Below are 26,821 nucleotides of genomic sequence, written 5' to 3'. Positions count from 1 at the left end.
CAGTTTGGTAATCTCTTGTGATTATTTATTTACACTAAAACTGATCCATTTACAGCACAGTTGAATGTGTAGTTGTTGTATAAGCACTTTATGGTGGGGTATTTTCTAATGATATTGACATAATCATTGAAAATAAATTGCATGAACATGATGTAGCACCTTTGCAATAATGCCATGTGTCAAACAGCGGTGATATTAGAGGTAATAGCGACTCAAACATGCGTGTTTTAAAAGTGTGGATAGTTTTGGTGGTTTTAACTCTTCCTAATCCAATTTCATATACTATGTACAGTACAGAGCTTCAGTCTGTATGGTGTCTGCCTCCACCCTGACGGGCAGATCTACTCCGGCTGCTTCACGTCTAGCTCGAAGCGTACCACTCCGCTGCTCCTGCGGTGCTCGGGTCTCTCCAGCGGAGGGGGTGGTTCTCCTCCAGCAGCACCCTGGGAATGATGATGACTGGGTCCGAGTACCTCGTCCTTAGCATCTCTAGGAGGCAGCACATGGTTTAGACACCAGAGAAGAAGGAGACAGAAAGAGACACGGGATGAAGCATTTCTCTCAGGCGGAATAACACAAGTCAGTGTGCTGAGCACCCTGTGACCGCTCATTCCAGAGGAGATCAGCTTCAGCATCACTCTGGGTTTACTTATCACTAACATTACATACAGAGTGACTTTCAAGTTATATAACTTGGAAAACTTGACTATAAAAGTGGAAAGTTCACATGGAAATGATGTTTGTTCTATTTCAAATGATGCATCTTTAGATCAATACAAGCCATTGGTTTTAATCTATATTTATGAACTACAGGATGCCATTAGAGCAATGAGGGTCTCGGGTGTTCTGTGAAATAGTAGCTACAAGAGATAGCACTATGCAAAGTAACAAACCACATTTCAATAGTATATAGATTATCGGTACAAGTCAGAGTGAAAATCTTTAACATGCACTTACAAGTTCCTTTGTTTCCAAAGCAGAGCCGCTTCCCTCATTCCATGCATACTTACCCCGCATCTAACATTCAAGCTAACACCTCAAATTATTAAAGACAACATTAGATTGCAGGTCCAACAGAAAACAGTGGCAGCATGCTTCAGATTAAAGAAATTAAAGTCATTATACTACAAAACATAGTATGAAACTTTGACCCAGTGACAACAAGCAGAATGCAAAGTGCTACATCTCAGTGCATGTAACTGCAGGAGACCTGCCTCATAAACAGGGCTGTACAAATGTTGTTTTTTTTTACATTTGAAGCTTCTAATAAGGTCTATGAAATAAGCTTCACATTTCTGTCTACATATTTCATAATATCAGCTGAACATTTTGAATTGTGCAAATGGTATTATGCTACAATATCAAGGAAGCCAAATCTTTTTCTGCAACTGTGCAGAAATATAAATGAATTGCACTAGAAAAAGAAGCTATAGTCATACATTTGAAAGTCAATTTTGGAGTTGAAATGTCCAAGCTGGTCACTACAGTACAGCCCTACTTATAAGTGAATGGAATATTGACCTCCTTCACTACAAAAACTGAAGAGTTGACTTTAATTAAATGTCTTATGACAACAGATTTCACATAACTGTATTAGGTTAGTTGAAAGCAAGAATATACCATTTGAATCAAATTATTAGGTTCAACTTATATTATTGCTTTCAACTAACCCAATACCGGTATGTGAAACTTGTTGAAATAATACATGTAATTAAAGTCAGCGGTTCAGTTGCCTGCAGTGTTCCTGAGTGCAACAGCCATGCATTTAGTTGAACTGTGAAGAGTGAATGCATTACAGCAGCTGACAGGTTTAAACATGGTTGGAGATGTCTGGACTAAACCTGGGGCCTCTTTAAGAATAGGCACCTTACATGTAGGATGTGACGGCAGACAGCCCCCCCGCCCCTATTCTGGGGTCCATATGGAAGAGAAATATACAGTGCTATTCAGACCAGAGATGAAAAAAAACTGTGCCACTGCAATAGAAAACAAAAGTCAATCACAACTCCATGAGCATGTATGAATGGGAATGAGTGCATTTGTGGCTCAGGGTCTATTTCCTTTGGCTGTTGTCTCGATTGATTACCTTGGGTCGGGGAGGGCACAGCCCCACAGGTGTTGCTTTAGGGTCTGCACCCAGCCAATGTCTCGGATTGGCTGGCAGAGTTGTACGTAGTGGTACTGTTTTAGCACAACCCTTCAAATGAATCAGAATGTCACTCATTAGCACACCACAAACAGCATAAGTATGAGAAAGAACAAAATGATCTCAGTAATGTAATAACACACATTTGTGGGGGGGTTTTGCATCATTGAAGATATGACATTTGATTCTGGAATACGGTTCTGAACATCCTTTGACATGCATGTTGCTCTATAAATAGGATGAGAATATATCAGAGACGTGATGCAGGAATAATATATTCGTTAGTTCTCACATGAGGCACCATGCAGGGCAGGGAAGGATGTCAGAGCTCATGCCAGAATGTGACGCAACTTTTGGATAAGCATAGAAAGAAGTTGTGAGAGCAAACATTTTCTTCCATGTGGATTTATTCAATGTTGTCTGTCACAAAGACAAAGACAGGAGGAAGACAGAAACCTGCAGCCACTAACCTTCACCATTAACACAAAAAAGAAGCGAGAAGACACTGCTTTTTCTGCTTTTTGCATTTATTTGTAATGTTTCATTAAATACGAGCAAGCAGATAGAAACACAAGCACGTCACAGTCCATTTTTTTTTTGCTCAAGACATAACTTTCTTCACCATACTTTCTATCCTTATTTTCCTAATAATCACAAAGCTAGCACAGGGTGTGTGTTGTGCTAACAACTCTTTACATGTACTGCCCCTACGAGCCCCCTCCCTTGTGTTACATGACAAACGTCCCCCAACCAAAGGCTGCAAAATGCTAATGAGTCCGGCCCTGCTGCCTGATGGGGCCCAGGCTCTGATGGAGGTGGTGGTCTCCAACACCACAGGAGATGAGATGGTGCATTCGTCCGCTCAGAATGAAGGGAAGGATGCTGAGAAGCAGAGCTAATGAGAACAGTGAGGTGTGATGGGGGTTATAGTGATAGGACTAACAGTGCTCTTCTAATCTAAGACTTAGTGAAAGCAAACAATGCTTTGTGTAGACTCCAACACCTAGCCTATATCGTCTGTATATAAACATATTTAAACACAAGAGAGGTTATAGTTAGTTTCAACTCATTTTAGTGATGGTACAAGTTACTTCCTGTTCCCATTGTCTTTAACGCATCCTAAAAAGGTCATTAGGAATAAACCAGAATTTATAAATGGAGGCTTTACAGTTTATTTTGGTATGTTCGACTAAATACGTCTTCGCACAAAGACAGCACCATAATGTTACCCGAAAAAGCAAAAGTAAATCCAGATTCAATATTCCCTTTAACCCTCCTATTGTCTTCGTTTCCCCCCCCTTACTTTGGTGTTCACGGTCAAATTTGACCGGTCCTGTTTTAACTGCTATTACATTAACACAAAAACCATTAATCATCACCACATTTAATTTAACACCTTTTCAAACTGTAAATATTGTATCAGACTACTGGTACACATGAAACACTGCAGTCAATATACAAATAATAGACACTGAACATGTATTGCGTGTGCCAGGTGTGATCCATGTGGGGGGAGGGGCACATAAGAGCGGGAAATGTGTCAAATTGATCTGTGTGTGTGTGTTTCTGTGCATGCGTGTGTGTGTGTGTGTGTGTGCCAGGTGTGATTCACATGGGGGGATTGGGCACATAAGGGGACACACACATCTAGAGTAAGTGTGTGTGTTGTATCTGATCCGGATGGTTACTAATTCCTTTTCTTTATGGCGGTCATTTTTGAGCGGGAACACCATGGTGTTACAAAGTTGACTAAATCATCCAAAATTCAATGAAAGGGGTGATCAGCAATTGTATATGTTCAAATGTCTACTGTGAAGGATATCATGAAGCCTTAATGCAATCGAATGTAAAACAAAAAAGTTATGATCGATGAAAGTAGTAAATCTGTCAGATTTGACCCGAAGACAACAGGAGGGTTAAATAAACTAAACCAGCATACACTCATTCTTTGGACAAAACAAGTGGATTCACATTGATTCAGAAACAAAGAGTGATGCACATTGGAGTCAAAAAATAAATCAGTTACACTTATCATCATCACTTCGCCCTTATTTTAACAAACTACTATAAAAGAAATGCGATAAAACGTCTTATACTTGTAAAAAGATTGTAACAAATGGCAGTGATTTGTTCATGATTTATTAAAAACGTCAATCTGTGCTTCATCCATACATCTCCCTCTTTAAAGGTTATGGAAATGAAGCATTCATATAATCTGTCTGCTGTCGTCCCATGAAGAAGCCAAAAGCAGGTGTGTTTGTTAGCATGCTACATGCTACTGCTCTGCAGAGGGATCAGTCTTGTTAATAAAGCTTTTGACTGACAGCTCTATGTGCTAGGCTGATCGGATACAACCTGAAACCCTTGAACTCATCCCTCTCTAAGCTGCTGAGACATGTTGTCACACTTTAACGAATGCTAAATGTCACGATGACTGCTGCACCACAGTATTTAGTTGAATAAGATCCAGGCAAATTACTGGTGTTTAATGCATAATCAGTATAGCATGACCCAGATGGTTGTTGGCAGCACAATGGTTATTACAAAATAGCCTTGAGTGAAATATAACTGTGTTGATGGACTGCACATGAAAGAGCAAAAGCTGAATAGGATAGCACAGCATTTTGAGATAAACTAAAAACAATGTAGTGTTCATACAACAGGTGGAAATGAGACATTGATCACATTGAACAGAGCGTTGTGATATTAGAGCTGTGCCATGAACAGAGAACAGAAGCAGAGAGACAGAGCAGGTACACACCGAGCCTGAATCACACACTCATGACTAACCAAGCGGGACATTTATCAAAGATCTTTCAGATGTGTTGTTCATTTAGCAGACTGAATCCAAAGTGACAATTATCTTTTCTCAAAGATCCTTGATAAACTCGACAGAGCATCTGCTGAGCCGATCAAAGGCAGCCCATGCAACTACAGCCATCCATTGCCTTGCCTAGGCAGCCAGTAGCCATGGCAACCTGGAGATGGAGGCGAGCAGAGTGGGGGTGGCATCAAATGGAGGAGGAAGAGGATGCTCCCGCCCACTCGTTACTATAGCGGTGTGACATAGCATGAGGTGGGAGGAGAGATGGCATGTCATGTGTGAACCCCGACATCTTATTATTCTTATAGAAATTAGCCAAGAGGTATAGTGAGAGAGGACAGAGGAGAAGGATGAGTGACAGATCGATCAAAGAAGAGAGGAAAGAAAGGGAGGGAAAGTGGAGAATAAATGAAATGTGTTGCAGCCTCTGTGTTTGTTTCCCCAACAAATAAGAGATCAAAGTAGAAGTATGCTAAAGGATTTTACTCTTTTGCCTCAGCCAGTTTGTTGTTCATCTCTTTACTTTTCTCCTTGTCCCCCGCGGCGGGCCGGCTCTCGGGCAGGCTCTCCGAGGTGGTCTTCTTGGAGCCCCTCAGTGCGGCGCTCTGCTTATCTTTGGCTTTCTTCCCTGGCTTGCCCAGGGCGCCTCCAGGCCTTTTGGGTTTAGTGCGGAGAGCACTGTACCTGTCAACCTGAGGATGGGCCAAATGAGATTCCTGAGCTGTAAGTTATGACTGGTCACTTCTGAGAATGTGGTGCAATGAGATGAGAGTGGTGAACATTTTAAATACATTTGTTATGGTTTTGTTCAACTAATCAATGATAACATGGACAATTTATACTGACGAGGTACCAGGACACACGGTTAGTTGAAGCGGGAGCCCTCCTTTGAGTTATCAAATCACATTGCGCCTGGTCAAAGAGCTGAAATATCACGCTGACAGAACTACTTTTCATGATAACAGGCTCCAAAACATACAAAAACAATAACAAGTCTTTAGGAATCCTACGGTCACACACAGGGGCCAAAACAACGCAGTGCTACATTTTAAAGAAAGAAAACAATTACACTAATAGCCAACATTACATTACATGTGACTTGTTAGACGCTTTTATCCAAAGCGACTTACATACTCAATACTGTGGACAATCCCCACAGGAGCAATTTGGGGTGAAGTGTCTCAGGGACACAACAACATGCTGACTGCAGTGGGGTTTGAACCTGTGACCCACTGATCCCAACACCAACGCATTAGGCCACTGCGCCACAGCATCATTGGAGCCACTAACCACTAACATCATTTAAAATCCTTTTTAAAGATAAAACCAAAGCTTTAAAAGCCTATACTTTTTATTTTATATATATATTGTTAACTTACATTAACATAACTGTGGGTAATCTGTTCGTAAAATATTCCCTAAACTTTCATTTGAGTTGTTGATGAGAAGTAATACTTGAGTTATGAAGGTTTATCTACGTTTTATCACCAACAGTTATTGATCAACTGTGAGACTTAACACTTTCCCTGTAAGGCATCTACACAAAGTACTTGTTTCCTCGTTGGGTCCTCGCTGACTTGTCTGAGTGTTTTAGGAGGACAGGGTTTGTGCATCACCAGCGCTGTCTTCAGCTCAACTATGTCAACACATTTGAGTATATGAAGTTTCATAAATAGAGGAGTTGCATGGTCTTATTTACCAATCCACAGAATGTTTATACTGTAGATTTAGTAAGCACTTGTTTGCCCATCTTTCAGAGAAGTGGTTAAGATAAGGGGTTCCATACAGAATACCTGTTGTTTTTGAGAGTTTAGTGTGCATGTGACTTAGATGATGCCTGAAGTTCAGTTGTTCTTCCATATAGTCCACTTAGCAGCATGTAAAGATGTCCTCTCCTGAATTACTTTGATTAAAGTTGTGTTTAAATTAAATCTGTGTCCTCACCTGTGTGATGGGGTCCATGTAGGGCTCGCTGTACAGGCTGCGTATCCTCCTCCGGTCCAGGGCCTTGTGGTCCTTGTTGTCCAGCCGCAGCGGGGCCTGGCCCTTGTAGGTGGCACTGTAGCTCGTCTCCAGGCTGGACTTCTCGTCGGGGGGGAGGTACTGGGACCGGGCCCGGATCATCTTTGTCGGCTTCACATCTCTGTAAGCCTTGTACTCAGACCTGTGTGCAGAAGGAAGTCAGGTGTCATTCAGAATTGTAAAGAAGGCTCAGATTAGACTGACTGCTTCAAGCATTTCTGTAAATGCTCCAGAAAACATGTTGAAGACCGTTCATTTAAATAGTTTCAGACCAACATTTCTCAAGTGTCTAATTATTTTAAAACCAATATTTACAATATATATAACATTATTATTATTTGCTGGCTCATCATATATTTTAAACATATTGCATGTTGTACTCGTTTTGTGACAGATATCCCTGGTACAATTATCCCTATGCAAATGAGTGATTATGTTGGGTCTCGTCACTGCCTCTGGTGTGTATGTTGCTCTATTTTTGTTGGTGACCATCTAAAGAAATGTTCTAATAATAGATTTTATTGCAGACAGAAAGACACCCATTTTGTAATCCCTGACTGTAGGGCAGATGTGAACTGGTGCATTCCCACTGTAGCAGTAGGTGTGGGGGGGGGGGGGGGGGGGGGGAGTGCACCACCGTCTGATGCGGTGATATTCTGTAAACCTCACACAGCACTTCTGAGGAAGGTCAGCAGAATGCCAACACAGAGCGCTGCCTGCAGTATGTCTTCTATAAATAGACTGAACATATAAAGCTCTGTATCAGTGTGGAGACAAGCAGGGACAACTGAAGCACAGAGGACACCAGCAGCTTAGTGCCAGGTGTATTAAAGCTATTTACATTTGCATCATTCTCTCTTCCTTACCTACATTTTTATTTATTACATTTTCTCTGCAGTGTACGGTATTCCTACATCTTCCATTCAGGCCAAATGTTTGAACAGCTGCAGAAACGTTGCTAAATGTTACTGCTTGTAGGGCTTGTTGAACTTTATAAAAAGGTAATCAGGTGATGCTTCTGAAAACAAAAATCTACACACCCTAATATTAAGGAGAGAAGATCTGATCTAACTGTAACACTTCTATGAACCTAAAATATCAAACACATATGCTCTCATGGTGGATTTGTTTTGACATGAAAGAAATGGAACATGTGTATTACCAATAACTTTGCTTAGTGTAATGGTAATTGGTTGAATTTGAATTAATGTTAAAGCATAGCAAATGTTCACAATCACTTTGGCTCGAGTGCCCTAAATCAAACATCGTCTCCTGCAGTGTGATGAGTGGTGCTGTTATACAGGGAAACAGAGCGCTCTGTGTCTCAGCTGGGTCAGGTGACACCTCTCAGGGCGCAACACACACACACATCAATTCCCCTAACGTTGCACAATCCAACGCCAAGCCGCCGTAGCCAAGGTTCAACGAGAAGTGTCCCTGCAGCAACATCAGCAGAGCACAGGCTGCTGTACGAGAGCCTCACAACAACAACAACAACAACAACAACAATGAAGGGATGGCATCAATAACAGCCTTGGAGAACATGTGTGTTCCTGTGTAATGCATGTTCAGGGACAGGTGTATCGATTTAACATCTGTTCATGTGTGAGAAGAGGGGCTAGCATCTGATGTATGCCTCACAGTGTGAACGCTGGGCTCTCACCTAATGTGGGAGTGAAATGATAAACAACAGGAGTCATGCACATTTATGCTTTAGGATTTAGGGTTGTCCTTTTTATTTGTTTGTTTGTTGGACAAGAGGTTTGTTGTGTGGTTCTGGTCCTTAGTCATACCTTTTCATTCACTGTTGAGCCACTGGTAATATAACTTTTAAAATACTAACTATCTATAGTATCCAAACTGATTGAGTCTGTAGCATGCTCACGTCTCTGAAAGGCGTATTCTGCCTTTCAGACAACCTGTTAGCTAGCATGCTAACATGATGCTGATTAGCACAGAACTACAGCGTTGATGCAAATGACATTACTTTGGCAGGTGTTTGGTCATGGACTGAAGTCCATTTAATGCTGTGCTGGGCCAAGAGGCACAATGTGAAGACAGGTTGCACAACAATGTCCAAGGCCAAGTCTACAGAACTTACATGACACAACGGGGGGGGGGGGGGGGGGGGTGTGTGAGAGAGAGAGAGTGAGAGTGAGAGTGAGAGAGAGAGAGAGAGGAGAGAGAGAGAGAGAGAGAGAGAGCGAGAGAGAGAGGCAGATTGTGAGGCACAGTGTGACACACCGGCCTGTACTGTAACATTGCTGTTATTCATGGACATACAGTACGACTGTAACAATAACGCCTGTGTCTCAGAGGCAGTGTGTACTTGGTACTTACAGCATTTAAAAGTGAGTCTTCTGAATGGATATCATGTCACAGCTACTGTAACACGCATGCAGTCACATTACTGTGCAACAGTGAAAGTTCACTTAAGCACACACACACAGAGAGGTAAAGAGCGTTCCTTTCCATTGGCCGGGATTTTGCGATCTCTCTGTATGCAAACATTTAAAAAAAAACGTTTGTCTCGCATTGTAAAACAATGTTGTAGATAGGTTCTCTTAGTTATTATAAAACCTCATCGGGGTGCCTGCAGGTTTCCTTACAGTACTGTCCATTAATCATTCATCACCATGGATAGATTGGTAGATAGATTTTCTGACTACTAGTGCACTTCCTGTGTCCGTCTATAGCACAGGGCTGTTCACCCCGCCCCGCTGCTGCACAGAGGGAGATGGTTTGCTTTTCTATTTCCTATAAGTTTACTGATAATAATTGCGTCACATGTTGCACCTCTAGGGTCCCACATACCAAGTGTGAACGGATGAACTGTTCAGAGATTGTTTATTTTCTCTTGTTCCTTTGCAAATAATTCTCAGTGTTCTTATTTATTGAATTTCTTTGTGCACACAGTTTTTCGGAACATTTTTAACAAATTCTACCAGGGACAACATTGGCTATTGGTGATTTGTCCTCAGTGTCCTCAGCATAAATGGTGTCTATGCTGGTCAGAGTTTAGCAAGAACTGCCGTTTTAACTGGGTTATCTTATATAATTCATTAATATCCAGAATCAAATCTGAAGACATTTCCTGTAAATTAACTGTAATCAGATATAATAAATCAGATTACATTGGTTACATAAGAGGAATAGCTTGACCTGGCAGAGCTCTCAATTGATGCAACACATGAATACTGGACCCTTCACTCTTACAGCATTTCATGTCACACAACTAAAATGAACTGGTTTATTTTCGGGGAGCAGAAAATCCCAGCAGTTTCTCTGCCAGAGAGTTGGTTTGGAACATGTCAGATAGCAACCCGCTGTGTTTTTCAGAATGGGTTTCTGCATTCTCTGCTTGTCAGTGGAAACACGAGGCTTTGCTGGCTCTATAAGAGGATAATTTTTTTAATCCATCAAAATCCATTGGCCTCTTTACAGTGGACTGTCTGCTACCAAGAGTTCTATGTAGGGTCTTTAAATTAGCGAAACAGACAAACTAATTTGAGTTGAAGACGCAGCCTTTTCTGGAAGATTCCTTGTGCCAAGCGTATAGAACATGAGAGAATAAACTCAAAATAAGAAGCTCCTGAGAATCCGCTGCTGTGGATAATGTCGAGCTGTGGAAAAAAAGATATTCCTCAATGTCTCTTACTACCTTCCTGAACCCAATGCACCTGTATAACTTCACTGTTATTCATTATCCTCTGTAATTCTCTTGATAATTCTTTACGTAATCTGTTCTTTGTCTGTCTTTTATTAAAGGCGTCACATAATGGTAAAGAAATACTGCTGACAAGATGAAGAATAGCCTTTGTCTTTACAGCAAGGAAAGGAAACAGAAACAAAGACCTCAGCTGCTGTCTGAAGCTTGTGACTTTCTCTAATGCAAAAAGTGGCCTTTAAGCATACTGCAGTGAGTTGGTGGCAAGATGAAGGCCAGGACTTGTGATTAGAATGCTGCACCAATTCAGGCTAGAAAAGAAACAGTTAACAGCGGTTGGCAGAAAAGAACTATAGTTGCCTTTAGCGTTTCCTTCAGTGAGAGAAAGAGTCTTTGTGCTCTCTGTGGATAAAGCAAAGGGAAAGGGCTGAGGGAACGGGACTCAGTAATTGGCCCGCTGCAAACCAGTACAATGAAGCTGGCTTTGAATAGACAGAGAACATGGCTCCCTGATGAAAGTCACTTCCTGCTAGAGTCTGTATACAGTATACACTGGCTAAATAAAACCTACACATAACTACCAAGATATGGCACGTATTTAGTACATATATATATATATATATATATATATGTACTAAATACGTGCCATATCTTGTCTGATTTGGGCTGTTTGTATATATATATATATATATATATATAAGAAATGTATTAAATAGCTACCTATAATTAGAATGCACATTTTTTGATTCTCAGAGTTTTTTGTCATATTTATATGACTTGCTTTTTGGTAAAATTAGATTTATTTTATGTTACTTCATTATTTAAAGGTTTTTCTTCAAATGTATTAAGAACTTTTATTAAAACATGTTTTAAATATTTCCATTTTTAAACTAAATTCAACGTGTTGTGTTTATGCATGAACCATTATATACTGAGAACAAATTAAACCAATCGTAATTGTTCTCATCTATATTGTGTTGAGAGATTTAAAGCAAATTGTAGTTAAAAACTAACAACAATAAACAATTTTGTCAGATGTTTTGTGTGACAGTGGAACACAGTACACTTAAAATATGCATCAACTCCCTAAATATTGTATTCATATAATTAGATATTATATATAATTATTGATTCCAACAAAATCGACCAGATCAAAAGAAGGTCTCTGCCTTTGTGTTTTTAAACTGCAGTGAAGGTCTTGTGTGATAATGCGTAATAATGACTAAATAATGATACAAATCATATCAAAAAGGTGTGTGTGTCGTGTGTGTGTGCACTGAAAAAAGGGGAAAGTGGGGTTGTTCAATTTGCAAATATGCATTTAATATATGAAACATAATTTATTCATGTTTCTCGTCGAAACATGAATCAATCATGTAGAACTATGTTAATCTTGAGGGGTGTACGTTCTATAAGTCTCAATCATGTTAAGAAATAAGAAAAAAGTTATGTTTGTCGCTGTAACTCCGCCCACTGAGCACATACGTCAGCAGCTTGCTCCGCAGCCGATTACTCAGCTTCTAATTATTATTTACAAATATTTTATTCACAAATTAATATGGTCGGACTCAAACCCGTACTTTAATAGTTTCGTAATTGAACCTGAACAATATGGCACTTTAATGGACAAGATGTAAAGCAGAAATAAATTGCAAAATATATTTATTTTTAAAAATGTGAAGCTTTTTTAAACAAAGGAGGGGGGGAAGGGGTTCTACCATTTTTTTCTTCCCGCATCGGAGGAGTAAGCTGGTTCTGTCCCGAGAACATCTCTACAAGGTAAAAGTTATTTAATGTCATCAAATGTTCGTCATAGTTACAGGTTATCACAAGACGCATTGTTTGCAAAAAGCAGAGTTCACATAAATTTGCCTTTACAACGAGCAACGTAAATACAGCTGTCAATTTGTAAACATTGTCATTCACCGGTGTTAGCTAGGATAAAGCCATGAACATCATAAGGTGAGTTTATATTGATTGACTTGTGTTTAGCGTGTTTTTTTTATACTGTGAGTATTTGTAGAGCGTAAGTCCGACAGTTGCTTGATTTACAATATTTAAAACTATGAACCTTGCCCAAAGTTATGCACATTAAACCAGGCTCAGTGGGGAGGGGGGAGTCATAGATGATGGATGATCTTGCGGCATGTTTGCATGTCTATACGTCTTGTTTTAAATGATTGTTTCATGTCTGCTGTCAGGCGGTGTAGAACTTTACTGCGTCAGTCCGGCTCTGCATGTCTAGGCTACTCTTGTGCCGACTTTTAGGGGCGCTGATGCAGGTTGTAGGCCTACCTTACGTTAAGCGACCATCTTTACCCATTTAAGGTGTTGACTGTTAAAGATACAATATTGTCTGTGGGACCGCAGTGTTTTCCCTAAAAAACTGTGTTTATGTCTCTGCTTTGATCCGCTCTATGTTCATGTAAATACCGTAAATACACACAGATCAAAACAGAGACACAATATTGTGTGTGGGGGTGTGTCCTGGAAAGCGACACTTGATACCGGAAAGAGGAGGATATTAATGATTGTGTTACATGTTAGCAGCGGTGCACATACCATGAATATGGGGACATGCCGGACAGATCAAGTAAGGGTTGTCGAAGTTGTCAATACGTGTGTATGTACAAGGAATACATAATGCATAGGCAAGTGGTGGCTTTATTTATGACCACAGCATGTACAGTGAACATGTACGTTGCATGTCGACGATTCCGTCTGTATGAAGTCCCGTTGGCTTGGATTATGTAAGTGCGTGGTTTCTCACTCACTTCCTTCCTTGACAACGCCAAGCCGATCGTATCCTTTTGGGGTCTGCATCCTGATCACTTGTCCCTCTGCCAGGGGTTTCAGAGGAGAACTTGAGTCATAGTGTCATAGTGGCGCTTTAAGATGAGCCGCTTGTTGAAGAGTTGTGTTCTGATTAGTTGTGCATCTTTTGGGTTAGGCTGTAACAGTTTGGTCTCACAGGGATGGCTGCACGTGTTTGTCGCGACATCAGGCGTTCAGCAGGAGAGCCTAACGTCAGATCACGGGGAATGTTTGCGATTTACCAGGTTGAGGAAGACATCTGTGCCATCTCTGTGTGAACGTTCCATCAACTGTTTTGCACTGCGGACTGCTCTCTCTGCTAGTCCGTTTGACTGTGGGTATTCAGGACTGCTGGTGATGTGAACAAAGTCCCACTGTTTTGCAAAGTCCTTGAAATGCTGACTTACTTACTGTCCAGCATTATCAGAGATGAGTGTGTGTGGGTGTGCCGAAAACAGAGAAATGTCTCTTCAATTTAGTTATCACAGTTGATGAGGTCACATCCCGGAGAAGGTCGATCTCAAACCAGCCAGAGTATGAGTCAACCAGCACCTGATACCGTTTTCCATGCCACTCGAAGGCGTCTGTTGCCACTGCGGACCATGGGAGATCTGGCACAGGATGAAGCTGGAGGGGCTCCTTTTGCTGATGGGATCTGGTGCTGTTGCACACTGCACATGAAAGCAACTCCTCAGTGATGTCTCTAGACATTTCTGGACAAAAGATGATGCTTCTTGCTCTGCGTTTGGTTGCTTCAATGCCGGGGTGTCCTCTGTGCACTATTTTGATGTACTCTCTGTGCAGGGACTGAGGAATGACAGTTTTGTGGCCTTTCATGACAATTCCCTCTTCTACTGTCATTTCATCTCTGTAGGGAAAGAAGAGACGGACAGCAGGTTGGAGCTGATTCTGTCGGATGGGCCATCCTCTATTAATGACTGCACTGAGGGCTTGCAGATCTTCGTCCTCTGCTGTGTGCTTTCTGAGTTCTTCCAGGCGGGCTGTGGAGATGTAGCTCACAGACATGACTTCATAAGCATCATTTTCAGCAGGGCTTTGAGATGTTTGTGCGGTTGGGGCACGTGAAAGAGTGTCTGCTACATACATATACTTGCCCTTTTTGTACACCAAACTGATGTCGTAGCTCTGCAGCTGGAGCAACATTCTCTGCAGATGGGCAGGGGCTGTGTGGATGGGCTTCTTTAAGATAGTCACTAAAGGTTGGTGGTCAGTCTCCACCACTACAGGCTTTCCATACACATAGTCTTTGAATTTTGTACAGGCAAACACGACAGCTAGCAGTTCTTTTTCAATGTGTGCATACCTCGTCTCTGTGTCAGTGAGGGTGTGTGATGCAAACGCTACTGGCCTGCCATCTTGCATGCACGCTGCTCCAAGTCCGTAGCATGACGCATCACAGGTGAGCGTGACTGGTCTTTTGACATCATAGTATGACAGAACAGGTGGACTTGATAAGCATGATCTAAGAAGGTCAAATGCATCCTGATGCTGCTGGAACCAACACCATGCAGTGTCCTTGTGGATGAGTTTTCTCAGTGGTGCTGCGATGTCGCTGAAGTTCGGGATGAACTTGCCGAGGTAGTTAACCATACCGAGGAAACGCTGTAGTGAGACAACGTCTGTGGGGACTGGCATGTTAGTGATTGCATCTGTCTTAGAAGGGTCTGCCTTTAGGCCTTCACTTGTGAAAATGTGACCTACATATCCTACATGATCCAGGCGAAACTTGCACTTGGCTGGATTCAGCTTCAGGTTGACTTCTCTCACTCGTTCCAGCACCTTCTTGAGGTTGGCATCATGCTCAGCAACTCCGCGGCCACCAATGATGATGTCGTCAACGATGACAGAACATGGGTAACCTGCAAACAGCTGTTCCATCGAGCGTTGGAATACCTCACTAGCAGAGGAATCTGTACCGCCCAAATGGAGTACTGAAGGTTGTCAACATGGAGGATTTCTTGTCGAGACGTATCTGCCAGAAAGAGCTTTTAGCATCTAGCACAGAAAACACTTTTGCTCCTGACATCTGTGCTGCAACTTCTTCTACTGTTCTCATAGGGTGATGTGGTCTTTTCAGCGCTGTGTTGAGGTCTTGTCGATTGATACTAGGGCTGTGTAATTTAATCGATTCTGTGATATATATCGATATTTTGTTTCCCGAGAAAGTATCGATATTTCAGCCGCGGGTATCGATACATTAAGTCCCATTCAAATCCCCCGTCTTCCGCCTGGCACTCTGCTCGCTGCCCATTCCCCCCTGTTCGCTTTGCATGAAGAGCGATTACGTCAGCCAGCCGAGCCGCTAGTGTCGCTGTAGAGCATTTCTAGATACACAGACGCTGGTGTCTTCTTCTCGCAGTGAGTGCGAAGCGGTTCAGGAGAATGGCGGCAACCATTAACCCAGCACCTTCGTGCTTAAAAGCAGATGTGTGGGAGCACTTCGGCTTTAAAAAGAAGGAAAACGACAATTTAGATCAAACTATGGCGGTTTGCAAGCTGTGTCACACAAACGTGAAATACTCTGGAAATACCACTAACCTACGAACCCATCTACAACGTCACCACCCGGACAAGGTAATGCTAACTCAAGAAGCTGCGGCCACGGCGTGACCCAAAACAAACCGTGCTGGTAAGCTAAAAATGCTGTAAAAGAATCTGTTCAGAACAGGCCACCTGCTGCACCTTTTAATTCTCCATTGTGATACTGCACTTTATGTACTTGCGTTTCAAAGGCGTGTAAGCTACAGTTTGCACTGTTTCAATAAATGAAACTAATTTTCTCACCACATCTTTTGATTCATTTTGTCCAGCATGTGCAAGCTGTAGACTCTCTGTCAGAGCCATATATTGTATAATTGATGCTTTCAGTTTTCAGTTGAATTAATTCAATCCAAGTCAATGGAACACTCAAGATGTCACCAAAATCACACTGTCCCTTTAAAATCTTTCAGAAAATGATGTAAGTGTATCGAATTATATCGAATCGTATCTTTGGCTGAATATCGTGATATATATATATATCGTATTGTGAGCTGAATATCGTGTATCGTATCATGAGATTAGTGTATCGCTACAGCCCTAATTGATACAGTCTTATTTCCTGCTTGTCTTTTTTGTGTGCTGCCACCATAGATGAGACCCAGTCTGTGGGCTCAGTAACTGGTATAATGACACCTATGTTTTGCATGCGGTTAAGTTCAGCTTTAACTCTGTCTTGCATTGCAATAGGAATGCGGTGGGCAGGTCTCACCACAGGTTGTACACTAGGATCAACTGTCATGGAGTAAGTGATTGGTAGTTCTCCAAGTTCATCATCAAACAGGTCTTTGTACTGCATGAGTGTCTGTGTGGTGAAATCCGTGTTGCTTTCCGTAGTGATCTGGTGGACATCTTTGCTCAATGTGACAATTCCCATGTCCACGCATGCCCGAAATCCCAGTAGTGGCTGCACATCTTTGTTCACTATGAAGAAAGGCAACGAATGGTGCTGCTCCTTTAAGCAACAAGGCAGTGTGACCAGGCCTTTGGTCTCAATCCTGCTTCCTCCATAAGCAACAAGGTTTATAGCAGTCTCTTGCTTCACAAGTTGCTCGCCATTGGTCACTTGTGTGAACGTTTCTTGAGACAACACATTGCATTTAGCTCCTGTGTCAACTTTCATTTCAGTTGGTGTGCCATTAATGTGAATTGTAACAAATCCTTCTTCTTTGTCTTTAGCTTTAGGATTAACACTATCAACATGTCTTTCGATATCTACGCCATCCACATAAAACGTGTCTTCTCTGTGTGTTGTGGGCTCTTCCACTGTTACTTCATGTACAGACTGGTTACAATTATTTCTATTTGAATGACTGTAGCTGCGTGGTTTAGACTTGCAGCATTTTTTGTAGTGATTCACTTTTTCACAGTTATGGCACTTTTGCCCGAAAGCTGGACACTTTTCTCGCATTGCTGCCTCCGTAATTATTACAGTTAGAGATGCTCTGGGAGTGAGCGAGTGACTGTGGCTTTGGCTGATACCTTCTGCTAGAAACAGGTCTCACTGCATCAACACTGGTAGCTTGAACGGCTAACGTCCTGCTGCTTTCCTCTGTCATTTCGTGTATACGGCAGACTGAAACAGCTTTAGCAAGTGTCAGTTCACTGTCTCTCAACAGAGTTTTTCTTAAAGAATCATTGATTATGCCACATACTATTCTGTCACAGATTAGTTCCTCAGCTAAATCTCCAAAATGGCAACTTTTAGCTTTTATCTTCAGATCGCTGATGAATGACTCAATGCTCTCACCTTGCTTCTGATTTCTTGAATGAAACTTGTGCCTTTCCATTATTTTGTTATGTTGAGGGTTGCATATTTTACTGAATTTCCGTATCAAACAGTCCGGGTCCTCCCTTGATTCAGCTGGGGAGATCACCGCACCGTCGGGGCCTGGCGCGCGCACTTCAGCTGCATACATAAAGGATCGTTCACGTTCAATGGCTTCAGGTCCAGCGAGATTGAGGAGGATGTAAGCCCTAGTCCTGGCAGCCTTGTCTGGGTGCGCTGCGGCGATGAATATTTCATATTCCCTCTCGAAGATCCGCCAGCTCTCCGCGACGTTTCCTTCAAACGTAACAGGGTCCGGACGGCGAAATCCATCCGCCATTGTAGCTGGGGCTAGCTTCAGCCAGCTAGTTAGCGTTAGCACGGTCCGTGGAAAAACAATTCTCCAGACGAGAGGAGAGGCTCGTGCCGTCTTCTGACACCATGTAGAAGTTGTCAATACTTCTTAATACATGCATGTGTGTATGTACAAGGAATACACAATGCATAGGCAAGTGGTGGCTTTATTTATGACCACAGCATGTACAGTGAACATGTACGTTGCATGCCGACTAACAACTGAATGCCATTGCCTATTACCTTAACACGTCACCGTGTGGCGCACCAGCTACGGTGGCCTGCAAAGGACAAACTTAATCATATGAGAATGATCTACAAGGGTGACGATCCACCCGCTGTGAAATGAACTTATCTTCCATATTTGCCGTACACTTGTGTTTAAGTTGAGATGTTTCTCGGTTGTGATTGGTTGTTCCTCGTCACATGACGAGGGTTGCGCGCTGCTGCAGTGCACGTCTCCATTGAAACCAATGGGAATGAGCTCGCAACGATGATGTGTATGGCTCCGTACAAAGTTGTACTCATTGCATTAGTATAGGCTACTGTAGCTTTTTACACTGGAGGCGCCCATCTCGGCCGAAGTCGGTTCATATAAACCTAAAGGTACATAATTAAATGGTAAATGTCGCCTTTAAGGAGCAGAACATTTTTGTTTTATTTGTGTGTGAATAATGAAATAATTTCAAATGTGTTTTTCTGTGGTAGGTAATTGGTGTGGAGAAGATTGACCTCAGCCTTGCTTTGAACATTGTTCCAAAGGCTCTGTAGTACATGGTGAGTATTCAAATATTTTGTGTGATTTACTTGACTAACTTAAACTTGATCTTTAACTAATTGAAAACTGGTATTAGTCTGACAATTTCTGAATATTTATTCATAACATTTACATACTGCAAACATTGCAGGGATATACACATTTTCTGATTTATTAGGCAAAAGTGTTGAAATGGCTATAAGGGTGTTTCTTATATGTAGTCTTACATTACAGTAATACTTATTTTAAGTCGCTTTGGACAAAAACGTAAACTAAATGAAATGTAATGTAGTCTAACCTGGTTGTTCCTACTTGATATAAAAAGTTATTCTCACTATGGAGCCAAAACAGGAGTAATGTGGTCGCTTTTCCGTGCTCTGGTCAATACATTTTGAATCAGCTGAAGCAACTTCACTGACCCTTTGGTACACCCTGATAATAAAGAGTTACAATAAGCTAGCCTTGAAGTAACAAATGCATGGACTAGTTTCTCTGCATCGTTTTGAGGCAAGCACACAACTACAATCATAACATCATTAGAAAATGAAATGATTTCATGATATTTATGACTGTGATATTTTGTTTTCTTTGATAAATGCAGAGTTTAAGCGCATAACAACCCTGCCCCTCCAATCAAGAGTTCTCTCTCAGCTGGATGTGCTATCTGACACACTTCTGAAGGTTTTTGAGAAGAGAGGAGGACAGATAGGCCAGCGTCTGAACTGTATTATGTCAAACATGACTCAAGTAAGAATTCATTTTAAGGAAATTATACATCGAGTCAATAGTGTACACATTTCATTGAGCAAAATAGATTCTTTATTTTCTTATTCCCCTTCACTTAGGTTGATGATGTCGATTCAGGGTGGGATTGTCTTCTCAAGGGGCTGTATGTGTACCTCTGTGTGTGTACCTCTGTGTGTGCACCTCTGTGTGTGTACCTCTGTGTGTGCACCTCTGTGTGTGTACCTCTGTGTGTGCACCTCTGTGTGTATACCTCTGTGTGTGCACCTCTGTGTGTGCACCTCTGTGTGTGTACCTCTGTGTGTGCACCTCTGTGTGTACCTGTGTGTGTACCTCTGTGTGTGCACCTCTGTGTGTGTACCTCTGTGTGTGCACCTCTGTGTGTGTACCTCTGTGTGTGTACCTCTGTGTGTGTACCTCTGTGTGTGTACCTCTGTGTGTGCACCTCTGTGTGTGCACCTCTGTGTGTGTACCTCTGTGTGTACATCTGTGTGTGTGTGTACCTCTGTGTGTGTACCTCTCTGTGTGTACCTCTGTGTGTGTACCTCTGTGTGTGCACCTCTGTGTGTGCACCTCTGTGTGTGTACCTCTGTGTGTGTGTACCTCTGTGTGTGCGCACCTCTGTGTGTGCAACTCTGTGTGTGCACCTCTGTGTGTGCACCTCTGTGTGTGTACCTCTGTGTGTGCACCTCTGTGTGTGTACCTCTGTGTGTGCACCTCTGTGTGTGTACCTCTGTGTGTGCACCTCTGTGTGTGTACCTCTGTGTGTGTACCTCAATGAGAGAGTTTGTGGTCAGTAGAAGTAATATTTGACCTTTTGATTTTTTTGTTGGGCGTTAAAATATGTATTTATTGAAACACCACATAGTATATAGCCAAAAGTATGTGAACATTCCTGTTTTTTGTTTAATAGCCAAACTACACTGAAAAGCTTGAGGGCTTTTCATTTAAAACGGATACAGGAAATGAAACGTTTTTTATTAGGTCAGACAGGAGTATATCAGATAATAAGGAGGCTTAAAAGTACTGAAATCTGACCAAATGTACTTGTTAAACACAGGGACTTAGTAATGGGTATATATATGTATTGATTTGTTAGATCTCACTCTGTTCCTTTTGTGACTGTGCACTCTGCAGGCAGAAGATGAAGACGTCATGCTGCGGTCCATTCAGGGGATTACAGTGGGCCTTTATGTTGTCAAACACAATTCCACCATGAGACCAGAGGACAGATGAGACCAGAGGACAGATGAGACCAGAGGACAGATGAGACCAGAGGACAGATGAGACCAGATGAGACCAGAGGACAGATGAGACCAGATGAGACCAGAGGACAGATTGTCCTGGAAGGCCAACAGGTACTAACTGATGTGGACAACATTGCATTAGCTGCTACCATGCTGTTTGGACTAATGTATGCAATGAACCTGAACGACCCCCCTAGACTGAAGTGCACGTTCGAAGTGCTCCAGCAAATGTTAATGGAGCTAGACGGCAACATGCTCTCCAAGAAAGCCCAAGCGTTTAAAAACAAACTATTTGAGTGAGCTGTTGCCATGGACCATTGTGCACTTTTACAGCATTCATACTGGACTTTCATCGATACAACTGTCTTGCACTTCCTTTGCTCATGCTTTTTGCTTAATTTGCATGTTTCAGAAATGTGTTTTTTTCCTGGGGTCATGTGTTTTCAGAATGTACCAATTGCACTAATTGTACTAATGTACTAACTTCAAAATGTCAGTTCTTGTTTTTATTTGTAATACTTTCTTTAGTGCATATGTGGTGAGAAACCAGGCCATTATTATACTTCCATGTATTTTTCCAAAGCAATGCCATTGCTTTTTTGTATGAATGTGCCCTTTCATATTAGCAGGTTACTATTTAAATAATGGATTTGCAAGAACATTTCCTTTTTTCGGCTAGGCGTTGACATTTTCTGTTAATTGTTTACTATGAATGAGTTACACAAATAAGCCTTTCTTTGCCATTTGGCACAATAAACCTTTATTTTGGTCGGGAGAATAGTTTCCTTTAAGCTTCTTTGCTGTGTTCTAACACAATAATGTATATGTACATGCATCACAAACATTTTCTATTTCTTTATTTTCAATGTATTTGTTAATTCTCCTGGCATAGTTTAGGCTGCATGATGGAGGAACCAAAAGCTCATCTGGATGTGTGGTGGTTGTTAATATTGTTTTATTTTTTGAGAAAAATACATGAATGTTGTTCAAAGAAATGTGTTTGTCTTTATTGACTATTTGTTTTAAAATGTTATGATAAATGCTGTAGACATAAGAGATTAGGATGGATCCTGTAGAAGAATGTACGACATGCCTCTATTCACATGAAATAAATAATCTTATGTACCCCTTGAGCACTATGTAGTTTAAACAAAACATTAATGTGGCTTTAACAGGTACAAATGAAATATACTGAGTATATTAAAGGCCTAAAATGAACATTAAAAGTCATGTTGGTTAAACATAGGGTAAATGAATATACCTATATTAAAGGAAATATTCACATTAACATAACAATTTCATGTTTCTTTGACATAACATAGTTGTGTGTCTCTAACATAATGGAATAGTTTTGAGTACACATGTTAAAAACATGTGTACTCAAAACTATTCCATTATGTGTGCAACCGGTTTCCATATTAAAATCATGTTAATCCAACAGCCTTTTTTTTCAGTGTGTGTGTGTGTGTATACTATATATATATACACAATATTAACCCACAGCTGACCGGTTTTCAGTGTCGGCTGGCAGTAAGCCGGCGAGCTGACTGGCTTCTGCTTGTCATGGTGCAGCTATTTCATGCCATGTCTGTGTGTGTGTGTGTGGTGTGTGTGTGTGTGTGTGGGGGGGGTAGCCTTTGGCTATACCCTGCTGCCTGCTCAACAATACAGGCACGACAGCATCAGCACCAAACAGCTCGCTAAGGTTTCTGTCTCAACCTAAATTGTCTCTCTGTGACACAATAGTAGTATTGTGTGTTTATGTATGTAGAGAGAAATGTAAATAGTGAGATTAGGACTCAGTTGTGGAAAGACAAATAAACATGCAGTGCTCTGAAACCCCTTGCAATGCACTGAATCTAGATCACAGCAAAAAATATTAAAAAACAAACCAGTGTTAAGTGTGACATGGATCACAGACAGTATCATCATCTCACACAAACCAACAGGCTTCCCTGAACAATAATGCAACCAATCACAGCCTCAGGAAACATGCGTTCAGTGACAGTGACATGCATGACTGGATCTTCATCCATCCACCAGCCGCCATCATCCTCTGAACATTGCATGACAGCACAGAGATGAACCTCGAGGACCTGAACATGAATCCACCCTGACCTCTCCATTTCATTGAATTACCTTCTGATCATACAGTCTATGCCGGTAATGATCTGTCACTTCCTGTGTGCAGGTTTCAAGAGGAAGCTTTCAATGTGTTTGTAACAACTGTTTTCCTAAGATTAAGTGATAAATGAGTACACCCAAATTAAGGGACAGTCTGAAAATGATTCAGGTAAATTGGGTCATGCACTAAAATCATAGATCTTTGGGGAATGTTTGCTTTGTTTCAGGCAAACAATCTGCACTTTGAGGGACTTACTGTATAACCATAGTGCATTATATCTGCCAATTTCCAAGGAATTGTATAACTTCAGTTACTTATAATCAGAATATATTATAATGTAACTATGGGAATTATAGTATGATTCATGCATTACCTTAAGTAATGATATACTTTACGATTAATAATTATTGCTAAATAATTTTTTCTGAGACGTGTAACCATAATTAAAGAGTGCTTTACTTTTTTAATGCACTGCAAGTGTGTTTCAAATGCGTCATATATAAGGGCGTCATGGAAAGGTGTTGCAGCAGTTCATTAACATTATCAATTATACATTTCAAAGTGTTAATGAATTTAAAAATTGTGGAGGGTGTTGCAGTGTTTGTCTTACTGCAGTGGGTCCACATAAAATATTACTAGTACTAAAGTGGGTTTCTCTTCTATTTTTGTAATAATGTTTTGTGAACATTCTCACTTGACAGCAGAAGGATTGAGAGAGGCATTTATATCATGCAAAATGATAACGACCTGTTTGGATGATTAGAGAACAAGTGAAAAGTATGTATACACCAGTGGAGAGTAATGGCATTCGAGTGTGATACTTAAGTATTATTTTAAGTACTTGTAATTATTTACAGTATTTCTATTTTTCCCTACTTTATACTTCTCCACATGTTGGAAGCCAATATTGTAGCCTACTTTTTACTCCACTACATTATCTGACTGACAGCTTTAGTCACTTTACAGATTATTAGCTATTACAAAATATGAATACAATATGAATTATAGGCTATATTATAATATAAGGCATCAAGCAGCAACATACTAAGCCATTTAAATTATTACCACACCTTTACAGGTTGTGTTAGACACAACAATGCATCAATAATCATAATCCAGTTATTATATATAATATATGATTCCGAAATGGTGTCATTCGTATAGTACTTTTACTTTTAGGTACTTATATTTAGATGCCAATACTTTTGTACTTTCACCTAATGCTGCGCTCACATCGGACGCGATGCGATGTTTGGGGGCGGCTCGATTACATGTAAAGTCAATGCAGAGATGCGGACAGACGCGAATTCGCTCCGGTGTGAACGCAGCATAAGTAAGATTTTGATTACAGGACTTTTACTTGGAGTTTTTTTATATTTAGTTTTGCTAAGTATCTCTTCCACCTCTGGATGTATACAGTATAACACATATTGACCCTGTGACCCTGGACAGACTGACAGGGTGACTCACGTGTAGGAGCTGTCCCCGGTGATCTCCTCTCGGATCTGCCTGTTCACAGCATCCGCCGGCCTCCCCCGGCCCTCCCCATCCCCCTTCAGGACCACAGTCTTCTGCCCCTCGGGTTTCTTCTGCCCCTCGGGTTTCTTCTGCCCCTCCGGTTTCTTCTGCCCCTCCGGTTTCTTCTGCACCTCCGGTTTGCTGACCTTCTTCTTGGTCTCCAGCAGAGACCAAGAGTCCTTCTCCTGCACCTGGTCGGCGATAGCGCTCTTCTCCACCCCGCTGTCCGCCTCCACCTGGTGTTTGGAGTGCCGGGGCCTGTCCGGAGCGCGCTCCCCGGCGGCGGGCTTAGGTATCCAGGGGTGGTCGGACTTTTTGGGGATAGGCCAGGGTTTGTAGTCCTTCTGGTACTGGGTCACGCTGTTGAACGGTGTTTCCGGCTCGTGGTACTCGTTCTTGGGTTTACAGCTCGGTTCGGGTCGCACGTTCCAGTGCTTAAAGTCCTCGCGCATTACCGAGCTGCACACGCGCTCCTCGGACACGCACCTCCGCGGGGGGCGCGCGGCTGGCTTGGTGCGAGGAGTTGTGCGAGATGGCTGCGTATCTATGGTGACCCGGGCCTGGTGCGCGTGCAGTGGCGGCTGCAGCTGGATGTGCTGCAGCTCCGATGCGTCCGTGTACTTGGTGAACACCAGAGGCACCGCAATATCAGCCTTATCCAGCTGGTTCCAGAAGCGGGCCATGCAGCACGCCCTGCTGATACAGGGCCACGCCATGGTGGGCTGTACGGAGCTCCACTACAATGCACTGTGCGGGGGCCAAACAGAAGAAAAATATGTCTCCTGAGCTGAGAGAAACGAGATGTCCCTGCGTCAGGCTGCAAGGAGGCCACCGACACCTTTTGACGTCAGATGAGGTTAATCAGTAAATCCATTTTGCATCTAAAATAGACAGATTTATTTTGCTACAAAAACAACCGTTGCCTACTGCCGTGTTCTCCGCTGCTGTCGGTCCCTCTCTGTCTGCTACATCACTCCCTGCAGGACTGCAACGGAAAACAGCCCCGCCCTCCTCCTCAGCATCCACAGACACAGGAGGATCCGCCGAGGAAAATGAGTCCATCAGCGAGAATAACAAAGAACTTCCGGTTTAACCCCCATTGTAAATGCTTTAATAACGCTCTTTTTAAATGATCTTATTATAAATAGCACACAACAAGATAGCATTATAATATATATTGGCTATATATGTCATTATATTCTATGCACATTCTCTTCACGTCGCATATCTGAAGGCATTGACGCGTGCTTTTATTTTGAAATTGGACCATTAATTTCTGCTATAACGCTGCTAAACATGGTGAGCTTGACGTAAATTAGGTGTTTTTTTCTTCGCTCACTGCGTATCGTTTCGCCATCACTTTTCTACTGTTTCTCTGAACGTGTGGATATGTATAACATTAGATAAAACTAGAATTGGAAAATCAGTGGTCAAGAGGAGAATATATCTGCCTGATAAATAAATATCATGAAAATAAATAAATGTATAGCTCAGGAGGAAATATAAAATAACACCAAGAACAAATACACATTAGATGAATCTGTAGTAATAAGGAAAACTTTGCCATTTATTTTTTAAGTATACATGGAAGTATAAAGTATAGTACTCATATTTCCATCATGTGTATAAAGACAATAAAAGCCATAAAAAGGGCCACATGTTAAATGTTATCTACTGACTCATGCAAAATTGCCTTTGTGACAAAGACATTGCTTGCAGGCAGCAAGACTGCATTTCTACGACATCTGACAGACAAGCACATGGGTCAGTGGCGTAACAAGGTTGTGATTGGCCCCGGTGCAAATATTTGTTTGCCCCCCCCCCCCCCCCCCCCCCCCCCCCCCAACTCAGCGGTGCTTGCTTTTTTTCCCTCTCTCTCTCTCTCTCTCTCTCTCTCTCTCTCTCTCTCTCTCTCTCTCTCTCTCTCTCTCTCTCTCTCTCTCTCTCTTTGATCTTGGCGTCGGGGGTCTCAATAGGGCCATAGAGTCCCCTATCGGTTGGGGGCGGGGCCCTTGCGGGAACTGTAGTACCACCGCCGGGCACAGCCAAATCCATCCTCTCCTCCTGGCTCATGGCTGGAGAAGAAAGTCGCACAGCCACGGATACAGCTTCACTTGTGGAGCTAGATGATGGTGAGGCAGGTGAGCTATCGTTAGCCTCCGGCTCCGGCTGCCGCTGCACGTTCGATTTCGAGGACGATGTATGACAAAAAAAACTGTCTAATTTTGTCTGTTTCACCTTTACATCTCCTTGTTCTCTCTTGTCCTTTCTCTTTT

General features: G+C 41.9%; 1 protein-coding gene and 1 long non-coding RNA gene across 6 annotated transcripts; one reads left to right on the top strand and one right to left on the bottom strand.

Moving 5' to 3' along the window:
* On the bottom strand, positions 1-25,574 carry map6a (microtubule-associated protein 6a). 4 transcript variants are annotated; one of them, XM_034226831.1, is made up of 5 exons: positions 24,498-25,574; positions 6,915-7,134; positions 5,457-5,662; positions 2,087-2,197; positions 1-489 (listed from the first exon to the last, which is right to left on the bottom strand). In XM_034226831.1, exons 1-5 carry the CDS (start codon positions 25,259-25,261, stop codon positions 342-344), a joined length of 1,449 nt encoding a protein of 482 aa, XP_034082722.1. In that variant the 5' UTR covers positions 25,262-25,574; the 3' UTR covers positions 1-341. The 4 variants fall into 4 exon arrangements, with proteins under 4 accessions (XP_034082722.1, XP_034082723.1, XP_034082724.1 ...); XM_034226832.1 differs by lacking the exon at positions 2,087-2,197; XM_034226833.1 differs by lacking the exon at positions 2,087-2,197 and having other exon boundaries at positions 5,494-5,662.
* LOC117553065 lies at positions 17,904-21,941 on the top strand. Of its 2 annotated transcripts, none has more exons than XR_004570071.1 (4): positions 17,904-18,760; positions 18,863-18,931; positions 19,513-19,658; positions 20,793-21,941. It is a non-coding gene; the product is annotated as an uncharacterized LOC117553065 (long non-coding RNA). The 2 variants fall into 2 exon arrangements; XR_004570070.1 differs by having other exon boundaries at positions 17,904-18,775.
* Positions 25,575-26,821: the final 1,247 nt, after the last annotated feature.

The sequence above is a fragment of the Gymnodraco acuticeps genome, unplaced genomic scaffold (genome assembly GCF_902827175.1).
Source record: "Gymnodraco acuticeps unplaced genomic scaffold, fGymAcu1.1, whole genome shotgun sequence".
Lineage (NCBI taxonomy): Eukaryota > Metazoa > Chordata > Actinopteri > Perciformes > Bathydraconidae > Gymnodraco > Gymnodraco acuticeps.
This window is presented reverse-complemented; position numbering and strand designations above follow the sequence as displayed.

What these genes read in the sequence shown, in the direction of transcription:
- map6a (XM_034226831.1), bottom strand. Translation starts at nt 25,261, where the DNA reads ATGGCGTGGCCCTGTATCAGCAGGGCGTGCTGCATGGCCCGCTTCTGG. An exon ending in ACATGGACCCCATCACACAG is followed by an intron (nt 5,663 to 6,914) that starts GTGAGGACACAG and finishes GCCCATCCTCAG; the next exon opens with GTTGACAGGTACAGTGCTCT. An exon ending in TGTGCCCTCCCCGACCCAAG is followed by an intron (nt 490 to 2,086) that starts GTAATCAATCGA and finishes GCTGCCTCCTAG; the next exon opens with AGATGCTAAGGACGAGGTAC.